The sequence below is a fragment of the Pongo abelii genome, chromosome 8 (assembly GCF_028885655.2).
Source record: "Pongo abelii isolate AG06213 chromosome 8, NHGRI_mPonAbe1-v2.0_pri, whole genome shotgun sequence".
NCBI lineage: Eukaryota > Metazoa > Chordata > Mammalia > Primates > Hominidae > Pongo > Pongo abelii.
This window is the reverse complement of record NC_071993.2, coordinates 123301096-123324335: the sequence shown is the minus strand read 5'-3', so window position 1 is coordinate 123324335 and position 23240 is coordinate 123301096. Positions and strand designations below refer to the sequence as shown.

Genomic DNA, 23240 nt, shown 5'->3' with positions numbered 1-23240 from the left:
ACAGATGCCTATCTGTCCCAGGCTGTGCTAGGTTCTGGGGATACAACAAGAACGTGGTAGACATGCTCCCTGCCTTCATGGAACATAGAGTCCAGCAGAGAAGAAAGAGATTGCACAAGGGTTTGCACATCTGATGAGAGAATGCCAGCATAATAGAGAAGGCTTTCCAAAGGAAGCATCTCGCATGCAGCAATCCTCAGCCAAGCAAAACAGGGACCATGTCAAAAGCGAGACCAAGGGAACAGCAGGTGCAAAGCTCTGGGGTGGAACACAGAGAAGGTCTATAGGGCTGGAGCTTAAGAAAGTGAGCAGGGAGGGGTGCAGGATGAGGCTGGGGAAGACCATGCAAGACCCTGTTTGCCCATCTGCCTCTTAGAATTCATAGCACACTCAAGGCCACTAACGGGGACAAAACAGGATCCTCCCAGCCTGACACATCTCCAGACTAGCCCTCCATGAGCATTTCACCCAAACACAGAGTCTGTACTATGTTAATGTACATCCCCAAATCACCAGCAAGGCAAAGCAAAGTCTCCTCCTCTGAGATTCTTTTAATTATATGGGGATATAGAGATAGATCTTTATTATATGTACATATCTATGCATAGATGCATATCTTAGGTTGCTGCAAAAGTAATTAAACCGCAGTTAATTGTGCACCAAGCCAAGCTAATACACGGCTATGAATGTGTGTGCGCATCTTTTGCATTTTCTACCTTTCAGGCTGAGCCCTCCTCCCTTGCCACGGCCATTACTTTGGCTCAGGCTTCCTTTTCTTCCCTCCGCCAGATGTTGAAATGGCCTCTGATGAATCTGCTTTGCCCAGAGTACAGAATCTGGAGTAGTTTCTGGCCCAAACCAACCTCAGTGGCCTACCTCCCACTCCTCTTCTCTCCACCTTTCCCCACCTCCCCAACCCTGTACTGCAGCCCCCCCAGCCACATGGACTTTCCTCGCTTCATCTGATGGAGGATCTCTGGTTCTATGCTGTGAAACATTGGTTGCATGAGAAGTTAATGGTAGTTAGGCCAACCCCCATAGTCAAATGTGTTGGGAAAATATAATACAATTGAATTGTGTCACCCCTAATGTATATGTTGAAATCTTAACCCCCAGTAGCTCAGAATGTGACCTTATTCAGAAATGGGTCTTTACAGAGGTCATCAAATTAAAATGAGGTCATTAGGGTGGGCCCAGGTCCAATACCACTGGTGTTCTTATAAAAAGGAAAAATGGGACACCGACACACACACACACACACACACATACACACACACACACACACACACACACACGGAAAAGCCCAGGTAAACATGAAGGCAGAGATCAGAGCAATCATCTACAAACCAAGAACACCAAAGATTGCCAGCAATCCACCAGGAGAGAGGCATGGAACAGATTCTCCCTCACAGCCCTCAGCAAGAACCAACCCTGCCAACACTGGCCTGCAGAACTGGAACAGTAAATTTCTGTTGTTTAAACCACCCAGTTTATGGCACTTTGCTATGGCAGTCCTGGGAAACGAATACAAAGTTAAACACCTTATTTCAGTGCAAGGCTTTTCAGAGTGTGTACTAAGCTCATGTGCCCTAAATCTCCAAGAGAGGGGACAGAGCATCCCAAGCCTATTTGACAACAACATCCCCTCCCTGCTTGCATCTCACAAGGATTATTATTCTAAAGAACAGACTTTGGGAAGTATGACCCAGGATTCTGAACTCAGCTAAGGGTTAAGGACTAGAATATGCAAGGAGGGAATGAGTAAACAGGTTAACCCTAAGTTGTGAATAACTGACAGCCATTTAACCTTCCTGGGACATTCTTGTCCACAAAGCGAATCTATAATGGGTAGATTTTAGGCCCTGTGGAAAGGTGAGTGAAGAATTCCCAGCAAAGACAGTGTTAGCATCTGAGGCAGTAAGATGTTCCACTCTTTTATCTCTAAGTATCACCATGACTGGGCATCAGTTTTATAATTTGCAGGACCCAGTGCAAAGTGAAAATGCAGGACCCCTTGTTCATAGCTTATTAAGGATTTCAAAATGGTGACAGCAGAGCATGAAACCAAGCTCAGGGAACTTGTAAGCGTGGGACTGCTGTGTGACTGCACAGGTCTCACATGTATAAAGCTAGCTACACCCTAGTCAGTCCAACATAATCCTTTACAATTGTACACCGCTGTCTGTTTATTTTATGAACTATATTAAGACTATTTCTGCATTGTGTGTCCCAAGACCACCCCGAGATTTGATGATTCTCTGGGAGGACTCAGAGGAATTGGTGTATAGTTGTATTGATGGCTATGATTTATTATAGGGAAAGGAACAAAGCAAGCTCCGCAGAGGAAAAGGTTCATGGAGCAAGGTCCAGGGTAAACCAGACGCATGCTTCCAAGATGAGTCGCACAGAGCATGCTTAATTCCCCCAGCAAGGAGTTTTGACAACATGTAAAATGTTACCTACCAAGGACACTCATTAGGGATTCAGTGTCCAGGCTTTCTACTGGTGGCTGGTCATAGAGTCACCCTGCGCCTGGCATGTGCCCAAATTCTAATTGTGCTCCTCAGTGTTTACACTAACAGCAAATAGCCAGTTCAGGCACAAAACAGCTTCTCTGACACTTTCTCCTGCTCAGGCTCAGTGGATACACTCAATCAATTCAGATTTCTTCTGTTCAACAATTTAAGGTGATTCTTCTAGAAGGCTTGTAAAAGATGATACACAATGGCATTTCAATCATTTGGCAAAGAGACTTTTCTATCTCTGCTTCTAGAATATACTTTGGCATGAAGTGGAAGTGAGTGTTCAATGTACCTTCATTAGAAGTGCTACTTGAAGCATTCGGGTGCTGTGAGACTTGGCTCTTGCACACCAACCCAAGCCTGACCACCAGTTTCCAGAAATGAGTCTCTTTCAGGGAGCTCAGAGCTCATCCACTCTAGAGCATCACGTATGATGGTGCTGTAGCCCTTTCTCCTTCCAACAAAGAGGCTAGAAACTCGTTCATGCTAAAGGGCCATTAACCAAAAATGCTTCTGCATTAATCATCCCAAGGATGATTATGTTTTGGCAGGTGACACTAATTATACCAAAGCTTTAAAGATAGACCCTCAGTCTGCAAGGTAGGGAGTCATTTTGGTAGGACAATCATTGGGTCAGCCCCTCAACGGACATTCATTGTGGAACTGGAACCACTCAACAGAAGTCTTAGTTAAGTCCATTGAAAGGCTGTAATTGATTTGACATTCTAAATTATGTCTTAGTCTTCACTGTAATTCCAGTAAGAATAACTCAGGTTAAGTCAAATATCTACCAATATTTTGGAGAAGCAAGGAGGGAAAGGGTCTGTGATAACTCTCTAAATTATCCAGATTTCTATTTATATAGATCATGTTTGGTTTTGATCAACCCATATGTAAAAGGTTCCTACCTTAGACTTTCATGAAGACAGCAATTAGACAATTCACCAATAATTTTTCCAAAGATAAATTATTATTTATTTAACATTTATCAATCCAATGTGCTAGCTAGGGGATATGGAATACACAAACTTGGGTTTTGCTTTTCAGGATATTGAGACTCCTGGACATACAGTGTGGCACACAGAAAGGGACCCTGGACTTGGAATTTGGCTCCTTGACTAAGAAGCTGGGTGGCCTTGGGCAAGTAAGTAGACAACTCTGGGCTTCAGTTTCTTCATCTGCTCAATGAAGAAAGTAACCTCTCCTTCATCACAGAGTAGGTATAAGGATCAATAATGTAACTGGATTCACATGAAAGTGGTTGATAAACTATAAGTCGTCTGTGTGTGTGTATGGGTGGGTGTGGGGGTGTGTGTATGCTTAAAGAATAAGGGACAACTGCATTTAAGAAAACCAGCACATTTAATAAATGATGGCAATAACCCAGCCCAATTATGGGGAGCAGTTACTGTCATCGTCTGGATCACTGATGGCACAATTAACTTAATTAACACATACCTCTGTGGCAAGTCTGCTGAAATAACACTTTTCCTTTTAACATACCCCAGCCTTGCCAGCAAGCCATCTCCGAGTCATGCATCTTCCAAGGAGGGAGGCCCGTGTGTCAAATGGCTTTTAGCTGGTATGCAGAAAACTGAATTCCAGAATATCCACATCATTAGCAGCTCAAATTATTTAGAGAAATATTAGAAGCCTCACCAAAGTCTTGTAGAAAAGGGCAAAGACCAATGCATCCTCAAGCAGAGGTGTGTCTGGGTAGACGGGTATGACCTTATGAGGAAGCCATTCTCACCAAATCCAGAGTGACTTCCCACAGAGAGAGAATCCTCTTCTGCATAAGATTCTGACGAAGGAGGCTTGGGACTTTGGTCTGTCGTGGTGGTAACAGGGTTTTTGACAAGTGAGCATGAGTCCATGTCTAGGTGAAGAGCACGCCTGTAGATTGCAGCTTTGCCATAGCAAGGACTCCTGCTGATCACTTCGGTTGAGTACTGTTTAGGGCTGGAAAGGGGGGACCTGGGATAAAGCGATGTATCCCTTCTATTTTGGAGGCCTTCAATTTCGAACATTCTCTCAGGAATGTTCCTTCTACTCTATTACTCTCTCTTTTCCCCTTCTCTCAATGGCATGACTCCATTTCATTTTCTACCTTTCTTCCTATCTCCTCTGACTGTTATTTTTATTTCCACTCATGTTGACAATTATTCCTACACTTCTTTACAATATGGTTTGATTATTTCAGATATGCAGCTCATCTCCCCAGTGAAATTACACTTTCCTTCAGAGTCAATATTCTTCTGTATTTCCCATAGCAGCCTAACAGAGGGCTGGTCCATGATAGATATTCAATAAACAATTGTTTTTTGAATTTATTTTCCTTTACTTCTCTTTCATTATAGTTTGGGTGCATGAGTTCTACAAAGACTGTTTGCATGTATTGAAGACCCAATATAATACTGGCTTAAATATGACAAGTTTATTTGTATGTCACATTATAGTATGTGACACAAGGCCCTGAGCAGGCAGACAGCTGTGCTCCAGGCAGTCATCCTGGGACTCAGGCCTCTTCTATCTTGTTGCTCCGCCATCCTTGGTGTGTTGTTCTTGCATGCCTGGTCCAGCGCAGCACAAGGATGCAGGATGGTGGGAACATGTAGAGGGAGGGCACCTCCTCAGAGCTTCTTTGCATCCTTTCTGCCACATGTGATTCATCAGATCTGGCCACATGACCATAACTGGCTGCAGTGGAGGATGGGAAATGTAGCCTTAATATTGAGTGGCAAATGTTTAAATAAAAAATCAGAGTACCATTAATAAAATGCAGTAGCTTTCCAAATTTTAAAACCATGATTCATAATAATAAATGTATTTTACTTAATGTCTCAATACAGGCACCATGAACATATAGAAAACTTTTATAAAACAATACTTACCACTACTTTGAGGGATGCATTTAATATTTTTATTATTAATTAATTTATTTATTTGAGACAGGGTCTCTCTTTATCACGGGGTGGAGTGCAGCGGCACCATCTTGGCTCATTGCAACCTCTACTTCCTGGGTTCAAGTGATTCTCGTGCCTCAGCCTTTTGGGTAGCTGGGATTACAGGTGCCTGCCACCATGCCCTGTTAATTTTTGTATTTTTAGTAGAGATGGGGTTTCACCATGTCGGACAGGCTGGTCTCAAACTCCTGGCCTCAAGTGATCTGCCCACCTTGACCTCCCAAAATGCTGGGATTACAGGCATGGGCCACCATGCTTGGCCAACATTTAATATTTTTATAGTTTATAAAATAAATGTTGTTTGTGACCAACAAATGGGGGATGCCTGCAATTTGAAAGGCGCTACTACAGAAGGATGAAAGAAGAAATTGAAAGACTAACTAGGGGTCTCCACCACGGAGAAGGAAGTACTTGAGCATAGGCAAGATAATTTACCTAAATTCCTTGCAGTGCACGTCACAGTATTAGACACCGGATAGATACAAGAAAACAGTCAACCAAAGCAATCAGTCCATAAATCAAACAATCAATGAAATATTACCCAGCAGAGGTGGAGTCTTTACTGATAGTTGAGACAAAAAAAAAAAAAAAAGAAAAAGAAATGAAGGCCAGAGGGGACTTTACAAAGAGATCCTCTAGGGATATGAGCAGAAGAAATTCTCCTTGTCTCTTAATATGAGCTGTGTGTAGAAAAAATACGCACAAAAACATCCATCCCATTGATCCTTCTGTACTTTAAGCTTAACAGATAATTCAGATCAAAACCAAATTGATCTAATTTTAATTCTTTGTCATGGCCTCAAATTTATGAACTGTGTCAAGGGCAACCTCATGTATGTATTGTGGTAGTGTATCTCCTAGATTTTCCTAATTCGCTTTTGTGCTAGAACAATCTATAAAACAGATTTGTCATTCCTTCTATAGACTTCAAATTTGAGGAAAATCTCATATTGTGTGATGTTTTTCCTTGACAGTTTCAACTGACTTTTGTCAGATTTTTGACAGCAGAAAATAAAACCAACAACTCTTAAGAACATTATACTGCATTTGTTTTCAGAGGAATAGTTTTGGAGTTTGGAGGAGTTTGAAATGACTTCTAAATGATGTCACAATTGATGCTTTAAAACAGACCCCAATCTTTTGTGCTACAAGCACCACTGGCTTAATTAGTTCTGGTGGGGGCATCATCATTAACTGCAAGTTAATTGTGTTAGCGGGCTCATACTATAGCGCTTCCAGAGGTTTTGGTTTCAGTAAACAGTGCATTTCCATGGCATTTCTTGAAAGATGCCGGGGTAAGTGGCATGACAAGAACAGTGCTGCGTTACAGAGCCTTCATTGTTGCAGAGGGGCCTAGGGGTCACTTATCCCCACGTCTTTGGTGATCTCTGCTTCTTCTCTTGCTTCATCAGCGGTGGGAGAGGCCCCATCCCACCACTTAGACCAAACGTGCATCAGTGGAAATCAGAGGTTGTTGCTGTCTTGGAGGCTGCTAAAAGGCTTCTGAAGAAGTGAGTCAGTGTTTTCAGTCTTGTTTTCATTCCACGTCCCAAAGCTCATCCGGATTGGCATCTGTGTTTGCTGCCTCCAGAGAGAGAGAGGCTAATTACTGGACAAAGCTGGGGATTAAGCTTCCCTCTTGCCCTTATGAAGGAACAATCCCATTGGAACAGGGTTTAGGGCTTATTAGGAGAGTGGTGGAGAGAAAAGATGTTTTCTCCGTGCAGGCGTTCCCCATCCTTCCTGGATAAAGAAGACTGAAATGTACAGGGCTTTTAATCCAACACCTTTGGCAATCACGAGAAAACCCTTGCAAGTCCCCCGAAGATAGGGTATCTTTTGCCATATATTCAGGCAATAAGACATGACAGGCACTTTATTTCATCAGGGCTACACACCTTGAATGCATTTTGTGGCATAAGGCCAAAGTACAAATGACTTCAACTGTCACAAAACGCAATATCCTTCCACAAAGGCATTAAAATCATTGCACTGGCTTATTAGTATAAGAAATAAAAATTACTTGAAAACTAAGGAGGAAGAAAGATTTCCTAAGATAGGTTCCTGGGGGTCAGGCGCCCAGATTGCCGATAAGAATCTTCCATTTGCAAATAATGTTCAAAAGACACTTCTTAATATAGTCAGCCTGAAAAAGGGCTCTGAAATCTGAGAGCAACTGGTTCTTCTTGTATTGCCAAAGGGCAAATGTCAAAGTACGGCATTAGAAGGTGAGGTCTGTGTCAGCATACAGACCCTTACACCAGCTTTCTGGGTGTAGACGATTCCTATTTTCTCATTTCTCCTAAAAGATTGCAAGAGGACTTGTGTGTTTATAAAAGAATTTTTAACACTTTGGGACCAATTTGCCTTTTAAAAATTTGCCTTTGTGAATGAATGCTCCAGGGTAGTCATAATCTAGCCCTTCTAAATCCCTGCCTCCCAGCCAGAAAGAGGCACATTTCTAGATGATTAGAGAACTTCAGGTGGGAACGTTACCCTGCTTCTGGCTTTATGCCTTAAAATATGACCTAAGGCAAGCTATCATTTCCCAGAAATGAAATATGTCATATGTTACTATTAAAGTGAACCAGAAAAAGAGCACTCTATTACAATAATGGGTTTTGTTTAAAAAAATTCAAATGTCAAATCCCCAAAGGAATAATACATATTTGATACTATTATTAGAACAGCAATACCAGTAATTGTATGAGGTACTTATATTTTGCATTGTTCATCCAGTAAAGGGATTTTATGTAAACCTTTCAGTAAAATTATTGTGTCAGAGGAAAATGAGGAACAGCATCACTCATTATTCATGCAATCAATATACATTTATTGGGGGTGACTGTGTGTTGGTTATCAGTCTAAATGCTGGGGATGAAAAAAAAGACTAGGACAGCTTCCTGCCTTCAAGGAGCACACATTCCAGATGAGGAGACAGATACAGCAACTAACTACAATGCAATGTTACAATAGACATGGCAGAGACTTCAATGAGGCCGTGGAGTATACTACAGGGAACTATGAATTCCGACCAAAGAGGTCCATATTATCCTAGTGTCCTGTTTGAGCTGAGCTGAACCTTGAAATATCAGGATGAAGCACGCATTAGGCAGATGGAAACGAATGGGCAAACGTATAGCAGTCAAAAACATCATGGCACACTTAGGGACTAGTGAGTGTTTTTTTTTTTTTTTTGTAACTATAGCAGTAAATCTGTCAAGCTGTCTGATGTCAAATGTTGAACTTTCATGGACTAGAATGAGTTAAAAAAAAAACTGAATGCTTTTTAAGCAGTAGAATTTTACAAAATGAAGGGCCAAGGAAGGCAATGAGAGAAACAGACAAAATGCTGCATGGAGTAAAACTGTCATTCTCATCCTGACTCATCTGTTAACTTATGAAAATACATTTACATCAAGAAATGCCAGAAAATTGCTCACTTCACGTGCTTATGGGTAGATTGAACCTAATTTTGTGGCATTAAAACCAATTTTCTGCTGAGCAAACATGTCACAGAGGATTACATGAACCTTTATAATTATTAACAATATTTGATACTTTGATGTCACCTTTCATCCTGAGATCAGTCCCATACACACAGGAACAGATAAGCTCCAAGGAAACAGAGATGATATTAATACATTAAGTCACAATGCTTTTCTGTCTTTGATATTCCAAGGGCTTTCTGGCCATGTGTTTCTCTCACCTTTAGAAGTTAGTGGATGTAGGCCGGGCGCGGTCGCTCACGCCTGTAATCCCAGCACTTTGGGAGGCTGAGGTGGGTGGATCACAAGGTCAGGAGTTTGAGACCAGCCTGGCCAACATACTGAAACCCCGTCTCTACTAAAAATACAAAAAAATTAGTTGGGCGTGGTGGTGGGTGCCTGTAATCCCAGCTACTTAGGAGGATGAGACAGGAGAATTGCTTGAACCCAGGAGGCGGAGGTTGCAGTGAGCTGAGATCACACCACTGCACACCAGCCCAGGGGACAGTTCGAGACTGTGTCTCAAAAAAAAAAAAAAAAAAGAAAGAAAGAACGAAGAAAAGTTAATGGATGTAGTTGTAAAGCAGTGATTTTTTTAATTATTATTTTTATTAGCTCCTACTACAAGAAGTCTTAGGCTACAGTATGGGCCACATCTTTCTGTTCACAGCTCTCCTTGGAAGATCAGCTTTTGACATACTGGTTCTCCTACTCCTTGAATTCTTTGCCTGCTGATCTCATCCTGACATACCAGAAGTGGGCTGTGTCTTCATGGATTCTTTGACTTCCACGAGAGACTAACAAGGCATCATCATCTTTATCAACATCATCATCATCATCGTCATCTTTATCATTATCCTTCCCACTACAACCCCCACTACTGCTGCTGCTTATGAAGTAAGCACTCTATGCACTATTCTACTATTCTAAAAACTTTATATATATATATATATATATATACCACATTAATTCCACACCAACATTATAGGGTAGTGCTGTCCACTAGAGCTTGCTGCAACGACGGAAATGTTCTATATCTGTGTTGTCCAATGTGGTAGCCACCAGCCACATGTAGCTATTGAGCACTTGAAATATGGTTAATGCTACTGAGGAACCACATTTTTCTTTTATTTAATTTTAATTAATTTCATTGACATAGCCACATGGCTAGTGACTATTGTATTGGACAACACAGTTACAGCCTCTGGGGGTTTATTGTTACCTTTTTAAAAACAAAGCTCTGTTTTCATCAGCAGCACAAACTTAATAAGGACAAGTGTGAGTGAATGGTTCAGAAATACATTATTGAAGCTAAAAATACAGATGCTCCTTGACTTCCAATGAGGGTTATGCCCTGATAAACTCATCATAAGTTGAAAATATCATAGGTTGAAAATGCATTTAATACACTTAAACTACCAAGCTTCACAGCTTAGCCTAGCCTACCTTAAACATGCTCAAAACACTTACATTAGCCGGCAGTTGGGGAAAATTATCTAACACAAAGCTATTTTACAGTAAAGTGTTGACTATCTCATGAAACTTATTCAATACTGAAATGACAGTGAAAAACAGAATGATTGTTTGGTCCATAGTCAAAATACGGTTTCTACTGAATGTATATGGCTTTTGCACCATGGTAAAGTCTAAAAAGATAAGTAGAAGCATCATAAGTTGGAGATCATCTGTATTTTAAAAAGAAGTCCCATATTCTACATTTGGAGAGCTTTTAGTTCACCCTTCCCCCACCCTGTTAAAATTTGATTCAAAAGAATTCTGTGGAATATATAGGGTAACATGAAGTCATTTCTAAACAAAGAACATTTACAAAAGATGTGGATGATGTCTTAAACCTCATTGTAATCCAACTATCCCAAGTAGTCAGCACCGGTAAGCACTAGTCCCTCTATTGAAAATTGAAATTCCAATTACTGATTTTTCAAAAGAAGACATTCTCCTCCACTTACGAAATGGAACAATGAAAGAGGGTTTTCTGTTTGGGGTGACCGGGGAGAAAAGGAGTCTTCACACAAAGTCTTAGTTCATATTCAGCCCTCCTTTCCCTGAAACCACATCCCCAGGATTTATCTGGTTTGTTTGTGAAAATACGGGAAAACATTTTAAGTCGAAGAAACTGATCAGATGACTTAATTACATTTCTGCTTAGTTCAGCCTGTAACTCAGACTGTTAGAGAGAACTTAAGTAGCCCTTGGTTTGAACCATCTGTCGCGAAAATGTGACATATGTTTGCTTTGTTTACTCAACAACCAAGTGTAAACTGATACACTGAACTAGAGGATCCCCGAATGGTGTGGCTATGGGTGTGTGTGTGTGTTGGAGGAGAGGTGTCTGATGAGGGCGTCTGTCTCCTCATACCTACCCTGGAGGAACACAGGTACAGCACAAGAGGAGTGCGGATCCGTAGGATGTCCCCCGGTTTTGGGGCGCGCCCCGAGGCGCAGACCCTCTTTGGCGACTCCACACAATGTGCAGCCCGCCTGCAAGCAGCCGCTGCAGCCGAGGGGCGCGCCTGGCTGATGTGTGGTTGAATGGAGAGCGGCCCAACCCTCCTCCTTCCTCCTCTTCTTCTCCCCGCCCTGACACCCGGGCCTCAAACTTCAACCAAAGCCCGTGCCCTTTTCAATTAACCCCCCTCGATCAAAATGAGCCATTCTTTTCTGTCCTCCGCGGCGGCCCATTGTCTGGCGTGATAGGTTTGCAGATTTGACAGCTGGGCGCACACAGATTTGATTCAAACTCGGTCTCCCCGAGAGATGAACTTGGACATCAGCAAAGATCCCGAGCACTGCGGGCTGGCTCCTAGACCGGTCTTCGGACCCAGTGTAGACTTCGGTGCCCCGGGCGTCCCCCGGCGTGCGAGAAGGGGAGCGTGTGTCAGGGGTGGGGGGCGGGGGGTGAGCAGCGCGACTGGGAACCAGCAGTCGCAGGGGTTGGGGCGAAGGGCTGTGTACATGTTAGGCTTTTTTTTTTTTTTAATGTACTCTCGAAACAGCCAAGATGGAGGTCAGCTTATAAATTTCCTAAAGCCAGGTCTGGCCGGGTTTAAATGCAGTGGGCTGGGGGCTCCGCTTTTGTCTCCTTGTCGGAGCTCGAGGAGAGAGGTAGAGACTGCGTGTGCATGTGTGCGTGTGAATGTGAGTGTGCACGCGCTGGCGTGGACGAACGGGTGGGCGCATCCCAGGATCGCCGCTCCGGCGTCCTGGGTCTGAGTGTGTCTTGAACGCACCAAGTCTTGAATCACAGCCACTAGTGACGTGGGGGAAAACTTTGTGTTCCGAAGAAGGGTCTGGCTCGATTGCCCTAAGAAGAAAGAGCGCTTGTGCCCGTGTATGTGTGTGTGTGTGTGTATGTGTGTGTGTGTGTGTGAGAGAGAGAGAGAGAGAGAGAGAGAGAGAAAGTGTCTGGCATCACCCGCGGCCGGCTGCAGAACGCTGCGTGTCCTGTGCGCGCGTGCTGGTCCGGCCGCGGGTCCCACCGCAAGCGGGCGTGTGCAGCTGCAGCTGCCTGGCGGGCGAGCTTAGGAGGGGGCTGGAGCTGCGGGGCGGCGGGAGCAGCAGCAGGCCGAGGGTCCTCCGGCCAGAAGAAATCTGGCCTCGGAACACGCCATTCTCCGCGCCGCTTCCAATAACCACTAACATCCCTAACGAGCATCCGAGCCGAGGGCTCTGCTCGGAAATCGTCCTGGCCCAACTCGGCCCTTCGAGCTCTCGAAGATTACCGCATCTATTTTTTTTTTCTTTCTTTTTTTTCCTAGCGCAGATAAAGTGAGCCCGGAAAGGGAAGGAGGGGGCGGGGACACCATTCCCCCAAAGAATAAATAAGTAAATAAACAAACTGGCTCCTCGCCGCAGCTGGACGCGGTCGGTTGAGTCCAGGTTGGTGGCATTTGGAGTTTTTTTCGTTCTGTTTGGGAACCCATTGCCGCTTCCCGTCCCTCTTCCCCATTCCTTCTTCCCCCCTCCTCCGGCCACCCCTTTCCTTTTTGCAGGCGTCTCCCAACTTTAGGGCCCGGGGGGCGCTCGTGGCGCCGGGCTGCACCTGCCGGGGCGCGCGGGGACTGCGGGCCGGCGCGCTCGCCCTGGGCTGGGGTGCGGAAGCGCCCGAGTCCCGGGCACCGGGCGAGGGTGTGAGAGGAGCGGACACCCAGGAGGGAGCCGAGGACGCGCGGAGGGTAGGGGCGCAGGAACCGGGTTTCAGCCCCAGCCGGGACCTCAGTTCCCCCTGGCTTGGCGGCCTCTGGAGGGAGACGAGTCCCGGGGAGAGGGAGGGCGGCGACAGGGGCTAGGGATTGGCGATCGGAGTGGGGAGGGCCGGCGGCTGAGCGAGCTCGCTGGCTGACGCGAGGAGGGGGAGGCCAACTTCCCGGGAGAAGGGGCTCTTTCGGCGCCAGGGCTGGCTAGGGAGCTACCGCCGCCGCCACCGAGGGCTCGGACTCCAGGCAGCTGCAGGCTCCGCTCGCGGCGCTCGGAAAGTACCGTTTATTTATTTATTTGCTTGCGTTCAGCGTCTCGGGTTGAACCCGACAGACACCCCCTTGGACTTTAGGAACCCTCTTCAGACCTCTCCAGCCCTCATCCCCATCCCCGTGTCAGCGGCCCCTGGAATACACTCACATGCACCCCGACCTGGGTGGGGGTGGGTCCTCACCCCGGCGTTGGAAATTCCCCAAAGGCGGGAACGGGGGAGGGGAGAGGGTTCTGTGGGGGGAGTCTCCGGCGCTCTCCGCTCTCATCTCAAAGCGCGCCCTCCCTTCCAGGTTGGGTCGGACCTGAACCCCTAAAAGCGGAACCGCCTCCCGCCCTCGCCATCCCGGAGCTGAGTCGCCGGCGGCGGTGGCGGCTGCCAGACCCGGAGTTTCCTCTTTCACTGGATGGAGCTGAACTTTGGGCGGCCAGAGCAGCACAGCTGTCCGGGGATCGCTGCATGCTGAGCTCCCTCGGCAAGACCCAGCGGCGGCTCGGGATTTTTTTGGGGGGCGGGGACCAGCCCCGCGCCGGCACCATGTTCCTGGCGACCCTGTACTTCGCGCTGCCGCTCTTGGGTAAGTCGAGGCCCGCCGCGGGCTTTCTTACCCGCTGAGTCTTTCCTAGGGTCGCTTGCAGCAGCCCACCCCGCCCTCCGCGCCAAAATTTGGGCGCGGGTGTGGTGGATGTGGAAGGAAGAAGTTTCGTTTTGGGGAATGGGATCGCGAATCCCCGGGTTAGGGAGGCGGTGGCGGCGCGGTGCTGCCCGAAGCTTTTCGGGCTTGGTTTTGATTTCCTGTGGTTTTTAATGACCCAGCTTGGCGGGGGACTAAGGAGCCCTCCAGCCCAGGGCCCTGCACCCACAGAGAGTCTCTGGGAGCTCGCGGAGCCGCGGCGGGCAGGTGGAGTTGGGGAGCATTGGGGCCGGGAGAGCAAACTTGGAAGAGAAAAGTTTTTCCCGAGTAGCTTCTGGGCGCTCTCCGCCCGGCGGACCGCTGACCACGGCTAGCCTGCCCCGCGCCCAGCGCGCGCCCGGTGCCCAGTCCGCGCCGCACTTCTCCTCGGAAAACGCCTGGGTTTCAGCCGGGCGGAGCGGGTGGCTGGAGCCGGGGGTGGCCCGGGAGCCCGGGTCGTTGCTCAGGCCAGGATGTCCCGGGGCGGAGGGCCGACGTGCGCGGTGGGCAGCGCAGGCTCTGGGGGCAAACCCTTGAAGCCGGCGGGCTGAGCCTGCGCCACCCTTCCTTGCGGGCCCGGGAGGAGGGGAGAGGAGCTGGAGTTCCAGGGGGCGGGAAAATGGACTCCCGGATGGTCGAGAGGTGGACCCGCTCCCAGAGCAGGGCGCCCCCGAAGGCTGATCAAGCATCCCTGACCCGGGCGCGCGCCCTCGCCCGGAGCAGGGGCGGCCGGGGTTCCCGCCCGCCGCACTCAGGCTCCCTCCCCTCTGCCCCGCAGACTTGCTCCTGTCGGCCGAAGTGAGCGGCGGAGACCGCCTGGATTGCGTGAAAGCCAGTGATCAGTGTCTGAAGGAGCAGAGCTGCAGCACCAAGTACCGCACGCTAAGGCAGTGCGTGGCGGGCAAGGAGACCAACTTCAGCCTGGCATCCGGCCTGGAGGCCAAGGATGAGTGCCGCAGCGCCATGGAGGCCCTGAAGCAGAAGTCGCTCTACAACTGCCGCTGCAAGCGGGGTATGAAGAAGGAGAAGAACTGCCTGCGCATTTACTGGAGCATGTACCAGAGCCTGCAGGGTACGCGTGGAACCTCCCCACCTCACCCCGTGTCCCTCCCCGAAGGCAGGCGGGCCCTTCGTCCCCAGGCCAGCTGATCTCATCCTCCACTCACTTCTCCCCAGCTGCAGAGTGAGGACCTTTCATTGGCCCCCAGGGACAACGGCAGCTGGTGTTTGCTGGGCTGACCAGCATTGTTGGGCCTGGTTGTTGGAAAACCCATGAGGAGGTCGGGGGCTGGGGGGAGGGCCACCCCCGGGACCCCGCTGACCTCTCTGAAACCTGGTCGGAGTATGGGAGGAGGATCCCACTAAAGGGCCGGGCCCCAAGGAACCCACAACTTCTTTCCAAGGAGAGCCAGCCTGGGGCTTTCGCTGGCCTCGCAATAATAATAGGAAGGCTTGCCCTGCATCTGGTCTGGACTTTCTTCCTGTCTTGTTCCCTTTAACCTGCTCTGATGTAAGATGAAGTATTGTAAAAGGTCCAGGAGAATCCAGTCTATCTTCGCCCTCCCCACCAAACGTGATCAAAGGCAGATGTGTGAAAAACCATTTGTCATCTTAGATTAGCTGAGTCTTGAACCAGCTGGTGTGGTTCAACCTTGGTTATCACAGAAGTAGCTCAGGGAGAGAAAGATCCACTTGTCACAACCATCCAGTCCATTGGGAGTGTTTTGGTCCTCGTAAGCCAGAGGGGGCTCATGTTTGTAAACCTAACACAAACATCTTGTGTGTTCATTCTCGACTGAGACTCACACTGTAATTTGTATTATACAGATTTGACCTGTCAGCGGTCACTTCCTCCAGAGTCTATTAATGAAAACCTGTTTCAGAGGTGGGCTGTTTAATAGTCATGGTACCTGCTTTCCAACCGTATGCCAGGTTTTGGGAGCAAGCAGAAATAAGGGTCTTTCCTGGGTCACCTTTCTTCCATTGGCTCCTGGAGGCAAGCAGGGCTCGTGACGTCACCGGCTCTTTCCTCTCTGATTTCTGTTCCTTTGCAAAGAGTGGGAGAGTTTTCTGGCAAGATCGGGCTGGGTTGTTCTCCAATATTTTCATGGCACTCTGGGGAGAACAAGGACAACAAAAGCAGGGGAATGAAAAGAAATAACCATAGCGAAAGAGATGCATTTGAAATCTTTCAAAGTTTCAGCGTCTTTTTGTTACACAATCATAACATAATTAGAATTCAGATTCAGCAGCAAAAACCTGCTTGAAATATATCTGTTTTTCTGATCTGAGCCCAATCTTTCTGTTGTTTTTAGGAAACGATCTGCTGGAGGATTCCCCATATGAACCAGTTAACAGCAGATTGTCAGATATATTCCGGGTGGTCCCCTTCATATCAGGTAAGCAGATTTCTACTTCCACGCTGATGCATTTGTGCGCTTGAATTTGTTGGCTTGCGTTCTCTTTGGCTCTCAAAGAGCGTATAAGTAGATAGTTGAATGGCACAGTGTTTCTGGGAAATTAGAAATAGGATGATGATAATGAAGAGGCATAATGCCTAGAGATGATTGTATGACTTGAAAGTAATTCTAAATGAAGTAATGTGGTATGGTGGTTTGGAAGAGGTTCGAGGGAGGTGACTTGGTTTTTTTTTTTTTTTTTTCCACATTAAAATATGATTGGCCATCTCTTGCAAAGGGAGTGCCATTTCTGTCTGTAGGTGGCAATCGTATTCTCTTCTTGCTGCATACCTTACATAGTGCCTCCCTGGAAATGGGATCTTTTCAGATTATGCCACTTACTTTACAAGAGGCCAGAAGATAATCTGAGATTGTTGAAAAATTTGGGATGAATTCACTTGTCTGCCTTTGATTTAAAAGATTAAGCTCTGCCATTTGTTAACAATTCTTTTGCTTCTATTTTTTCCTGAGCAAGTGTGTGCATTTATGAGAGAATGTACTCCTGCCCCAACGGCCCTTTTAAATGTAGTCTCACTTCCCATGGTTTGTTTTGTCTCTCTTTGCAGTTCTATGTGTGGTTTGGAAATGAACTTAGTTTTAGAATTAAGTTTTTTGTAGCATCTGCATTCAGACAGCCCATAAATAAGCAAGGCAGTAATTTATCTTTATGACATACAGATTCCAGACTAATGTTGTCTTTATTTATTTACAGTTTAGACATTTTCTCAAGTATATATAGCCACCACAAATTATATGTCTCTCAGTGGTTAAACGTGATGGGTAATGTTGAATTTGATTCTATGAGATTATGGTTTGTAACTGGTGAGAGTGTCTTGGTGTTCTAAATGTTTTGCGTTTTTTTGTTGAAAAGCCACAGAATCAAGGGAGTGTATAAATACTGATATTTTATTTGGGTGTATTATACATGCATTCATCCATTCACCAAACATCCATTGAGCACCTACTATGTTCTAGCTATTGTGGTTTGGGCAGTGAGCCAGTCATCACCTTGCCTTCATGAATCTTAGAGATAGCCAGGAACTGACATTTATTAAGTCATGTTATTTGCCAAGCAATGTGTTAGCAGTGTTACATCATTAACTTATGTAATAATCAAGTGCTTCTTAGGTATTATTATTTCCATTTTATAGATGATTAAATTGAGGCACAGTGAAGTTAGGGAAACAGCCCCAAATCACGAAAGTCTTAAATGGTAGAACCAGAATTGAAACTCAAATTTGTTTGATTCTAAGCTTTTGTAACGTCTACCCTTTGCTACTCAGAGTGTGGTTCTTATACCGGCATCATTGACATTGCCAGGGAATTCGTTAGAAATACAGGATCTCATTTTAACTACTGAATCAGAATACACATTTTAACAAGATCCCTGGGCTGCCTGCTTCATATGCACATGAAGCTTGAGAAGCATTTCTCTACATTATTCTGTCTTTTCCTTCAGAGGAAAAGTGTGTGTGTGTGTGTGTGTATGTTTGTGTGTGTGTGTGTGTCTGTCTGTCAGACTGTTTTGGCATAAGATATAAGGATACGAGTTTAGTATAAGAGGAATTCAAATGTTTCTCTGAGTAATGCCAATAATTTCCACTCCATGTCACTAGTAGTGCTTTCTGTCCCTTTGATCCAGCCAGGACAGTGGTTTAAGCAGTGGAGAGATGTACAGACAAACGTATGTGACCACCTAAGCTCTCCTGGGAGCGGATCTGTAGAAACTGGGATGGGGTGTTGCCAGTGGAGTGCCAGAGGCAAACCTGACCTTCATCCTGCTTTTGAGGGACAATGCCTGTTACCTACTGTCTGCCCTGTGGACTCCTCAGTCTTTGTACTATTGCCTGGAAGGGTATGAACCTCTCCATGGTCATTGATAGTGAGAAAGCAGGCAAGGAAGAAGGGCCGTTGGGTTTTAATTTCAGAATTTCTATGAGCAATGGTTTTTGTTTGTTTGTTTGTTTGTTTGAGACGAAGTCTTGCTGTGCCACCCAGGGCCCAGGCTGGAGTGCAGTGGCATGATCTCGGCGCAGTGCTGCCTTTGCCTCCTGTGTTCAGTGATTCTCCTGCCTCAGCCTCCCGAGTAGCTGGGATTACATGCACCTGCCACCACGCCTAGATAACTTTTGTATGTTTGGTAGAGAAATACATGTCACCATGTTGGCCAGGCTGGTCTTGAACACCTGACCTCAAGAGATCCGCCCACCTCAGCTTCCCAAAGTGCTGGGATTACAGGTGTAAGCCACCATGCCTGGCTGCAATGGGGTTTTTATTATTTTTTTAAAAACTTTTCTTTTTAGAGACAGGGTCTTGATCTGTTGCCCAGGCTAGAGTGCAGTGGCCTGATCACAGGTTACTGTTGCCCCAGACTCCTGGGCTCAAGCGATCCTCCTATCTTAGTCTCCCGAGTAGCTGGGACTACAGGTGTGCCACTACACCGGCTAGCAATGGAGTTTTTTTACACTCATTTTCCCTCTCAGAGTTGCTCTTTCATTTGTATAATGAGGCAATTGGAGTAAATAATCTCTAATCGTTACAGTCCATGGATCTGAAAAAAGGTTGGGCTCATCTCTAGAATTCTTCCACAGTTCTCTTACATCACCTTCTCTACCCTTGCAATCATTTCAACTGTTAAGGAGGCATGGTCATTCTCAGATACCACTGGTTTGTCTGAATTTATGAGTATTGGACATTCTTCTGCATGGGCCAAGTTTCACTTATGCATTCCTTGGATCCCATTCGCAGGCCAGGTTTCTTTTCATAGCAAGTATGATCTGGAATTTGTGAGCCCTGTCCTGCCTAGAACCCAGAAATCATAATGAATTAGCCAGAGCCAGAAAGGCCTTGTCTAGAGCTCCATTTTCTATCTCAAGGGCATTGGCTTTAGGTTCCAGCACTAATGAGCTTTGACCTCTGACAGTGACTGTGTTCCTTAAGTGGGATAGTAAAGCCAAATGGAACCTTGAGAGGCTTTAAGTCATTGAATAATGCATATTATCCAGTTTGGCCTTTATAGGATGGAAAAGGGTGGAGGAACAGGATGATAAATGTTGCTTTTCACAGTTTGAATCTGAGCTTTCTAGAACATCTCTTCTGTCTTGAAAATTTATCTGAGGAAGCCAGGACAACAGTGTCTCTGCTTTTCACAGATATGGTAGCAATCAGAGTTTCCATATTTGGATTTCTCTGCCCAACATGAAGAGCATGTTTATCCACATATACTAAGGGTGAGCTGAATCCTCCCAAGGAACAAGACATGTTTGACATTCTTGTGTTTCCATTTTCCTTGGATTCCTAAAACCCACAGTCATTTTAGCCATTGTTTGCTTGCTAACCACATAAAAGGCCTTGCTGAGGTATTATCAGTGGCCCGTTGGGAACAAGAAGGAGAACAAAAATGAGGTGGAATCTAAAAACCGTCCTGTTTTCAAGCTTGAAATGCAGAAGGGAAACCAAGTAGCCAAGTCAGGAGAGAATTGCAGAGGGAGGGTGGAGGGCTGCTTTCCAGAAACCTGACAGCGGAAGCCTTTGGCCCCTGGGGCACGATTAAGGGCTTGAGGGGGTATGTTTCCTGTGGGGTGAGGCTAGTGTGGGTTTTAGGGGCCTGGAACATGAAGTGAGCGGGAGGACACACAGGAAAAAGTGAGCCGGCACAAGAGGATGTTGGAGGAGAGGCAGGAACACAGAAGTGTCCTAGGATCCCAGAGGGCAGAGCTGTGTGGGCGCTCAGAGGCTCAGAGGCAGAAGCCACCATGCACAATGCACTGTTTAGCATCTGCATCTCTCCCAGCCAAGCTCTCTGCTCTTATACCTCTGTTCTGCCCCTGCTTTTCCTCCTCAGAAAAGTTCGAGACACAGAAGTAAATAGCGATTTGAAAGGATGATGAACCTGTTGGCAATTTTTTTTTGGGCTCTCTGGAGTGGGAGAGCAAAGCAGTGAGAAATTTTGAAAATACAGTGAGTGCTAAGAAAAGCCCGAGGATGGGGAACAGAGGGAGGACAGAAGCACCTTTTTGGCAGCAAGGTTTAAAACTATTGATTGGGAGACTAGATTTTTGTAGAGAAGTCAGGAGATGCCACGCCTTCCTTAAAATACAATCACAGTTGATGATATTGCATGCAAGAATCAAGTGGATAGATGGTAGGGAAAGAGTAATGTTAGGTTTTGAACATCCTGATTTGCTGGAAGAAAAAGTCTCAGCTTCTGGCGCCCATCATCCTCCTACCAAGTGCTAGAAGTGGCTTTGACCTTTCCAGGAAGCCTTAGGATCTTCAGATTCGTTCCCAAGTAATTAGAAGTGGTTTGCTCCAGGATGAGATGCACCTAAACTCTCTTTTGAGTCTTGCCTCTTTTTTTCTGAGTGATTCTGTGAATAATTAGCCATGTTTAGCATTTCTGTTCAAATGCACCATCATATTTAAGTCATTATTTTTTAAAAAGTTATCACAAAGTCTACATGTTGGAGAAGAGCCGTGTAACATCACCTGCTTTCTTGTCAGGTCATGGTGAGAGAAAGCGTTGTAAATACCAGCTATTAGGGATCGTGGTGGTCCTTTTCTTGCACTCAGCTCTCTAATCCTGGTGTTCCTATATTTGAGAACCCCCATTCGTTTCCTGTTATTTACTCTGGCATATGGTAAACTCCTTAGTGGGCCAGTGAAGGCCCTGCTCTCCATCTTGAAGCCCCACACCCCCTCTCCACTCAAGCTCACTGAGCCAAACAATTCCCCAAGTATTTCAAGTGCATTCACTTTCTTGTGCCTTTGCACATGGCCTTGCCTTTACTTAGAAAACTTCTATCAGTTCTTTAAGACCAAGATCAAATTTCGCCTCTGAAGGCCTTTGCTGGAATCCCCCCAAACAGGCAATTCTACTTAGGGCTCCCTCATGCTCCATCGTGCTCTTGCCGTTATGGTAGCCATTAATCATAGCATATCGAGAGGACTTATTTATGTGTCTGTTTTTCCCACTGGAAAGTCGGAGACTTGCTTCTTATGCCGGGTGTCAACTCAGCACCAAGCATCCTTCTTGATCCTGAGCCGGCATTCTGTCAATCACGAGTGGTTGAATGTTAGAGAAGAAGGGTCCCTAGAGATCTAGTCCAGCACTCTGTTTTTATAGACTTGAAGCTCAGAGAGGGGAGGGGATTGGACAGAGTCACAGTGCTTGAGGGTGGGCTTGGGGACCATTGCCAGGTCATGGCACTGGTGTAGGGGGAGCCAGGGTTGGCTCCTTTCTGTCTGCATACTCTCTGGACCAGCCTCATTCATTCTGGAGACCTCAGCCACCACTTACATTGATGACTCAGAGCCTTCCTTCCTACTGCAGCCTCTCTTGAGCGCTAAACCAGCATTTCCAGCTGAGTCCTGGACGACTCCATCTGGCGGTGTCTCAGTTAACTCAAACTTAGCATGTCCAGAATGGATCTCATCATCTCTCCTTTGCTTCTTACACGCTCTCTTCCTGTATCTCCAGTTTTATTTAATAGCATTATTGTCTTCCTAGTGATCTGCACTATAAGCTGTGGAGTCATCTCCGTCCCTTCCACTGTCTTCACCCCTTCAGGCTGACCCATCACCAAGTCCTGCTGAAATTACCTGCTGTCTTTTGAATTGCTCCCCTCTTTCCACATCATGGATATAACTGTCTTATCTCTCACTTGAACTCTGCATGGGCTTTCCAACTGACTTCCCTAGCTTCTCCCAGTCCAACCTGACCTCCTCATTCCCAGGTCTTGTGCACCCTGGTGACTTCCAGGAACACTCTGGCTTCAGTCTTCCTTCACTCTCTTACTAACTGGCTTTTGATCTCGCCCCAGCCACCATGTATCATAGACAAGACAGGTTGAGCAGCTGCCGTTCTACCAGCACTCTAGGCAGCTTCATCCCTCCATACCTTTGCACCTGCTGGTGCTGGGAGAAAGAACACATGCTCTGGAGTTCCACCAACCTGGGTGAATGAATCCCAGCTCTGCCACTCACCTTATCTTGAGCTCACTGTGCCTCAGGTTCCATGGGTGTAAAATGGGATGATGTTAATGCCTACTGTATAGGTTCTTTTGGATTAAAGATGTTATATGTAAAATATCCAGTATAGTGCCTGAAACATACTTGGTCCTCAATAAATCTCAGTCCTTTTTAAAGCTACACTAAGGCGATGTTGGCTTGGTCCTGACTCAAGACTGGGACTCTTTTCAGCAGACCACATTGCCCCATCAGAGAATGATGATTCTATGTCTTGCAAAGGGTAGCAAACCTGAGCCTTCAGGAAGACTGCTTATAAACTACCTTGGACAAGCAATGAAAAATCTATCCTCTATCCAAAAGGCCCTAGAGCAAAGTCCTGTCTCTTAATCACCCGGCCTGAGGCTTAGCTACCCTGTGGGGAAGGTCTTCCTTATTCCTGCACTGAGTCTGTCCTTTTCCCTTGGATCCCTGTCCTTATGGTCTGTGGTCAGAAGTGAGTTGGTTGCAGCTGGTGATCACCTGGGGTGGGAGCTTTTCCTGTGCTTAAGGATTCTTGTGATCAGCCTTCCCTTCCAAGCTTGGCTGATTCCTATTCCTCTAACCTCTCCCCATAAATCTTTCCAGTACCCCTCATAGCGGCAAGAATTACTGCTCCCTGAGAAGGGCATGCCTTAAA

At 46.3% G+C, this 23240-nt stretch overlaps 1 protein-coding gene across 7 annotated transcripts in view; it reads left to right on the top strand.

Moving 5' to 3' along the window:
• The first annotated feature begins 11973 nt into the window (after positions 1-11973).
• The window catches only part of GFRA1 (GDNF family receptor alpha 1), a 209487-nt gene continuing 198220 nt past the window's right edge, over positions 11974-23240 (top strand). Inside the window, exons 1-5 of one of the 7 annotated variants that reach the window (XM_054522913.2) lie at positions 11974-12099; positions 12753-12873; positions 13755-14039; positions 14914-15207; positions 16451-16534. In XM_054522913.2, coding sequence (XP_054378888.2) covers positions 13922-14039; positions 14914-15207; positions 16451-16534 — 496 coding nt within the window. In that variant the 5' untranslated portion in view covers positions 11974-12099; positions 12753-12873; positions 13755-13921. Of the gene's footprint in view, positions 12874-13016; positions 13170-13315; positions 13470-13754; positions 14040-14913; positions 15208-16450; positions 16535-23240 lie in introns of those variants that run through there. The other 6 variants (XM_054522912.2, XM_063727772.1, XM_063727773.1 and 3 more) reach the window with 6 other exon arrangements.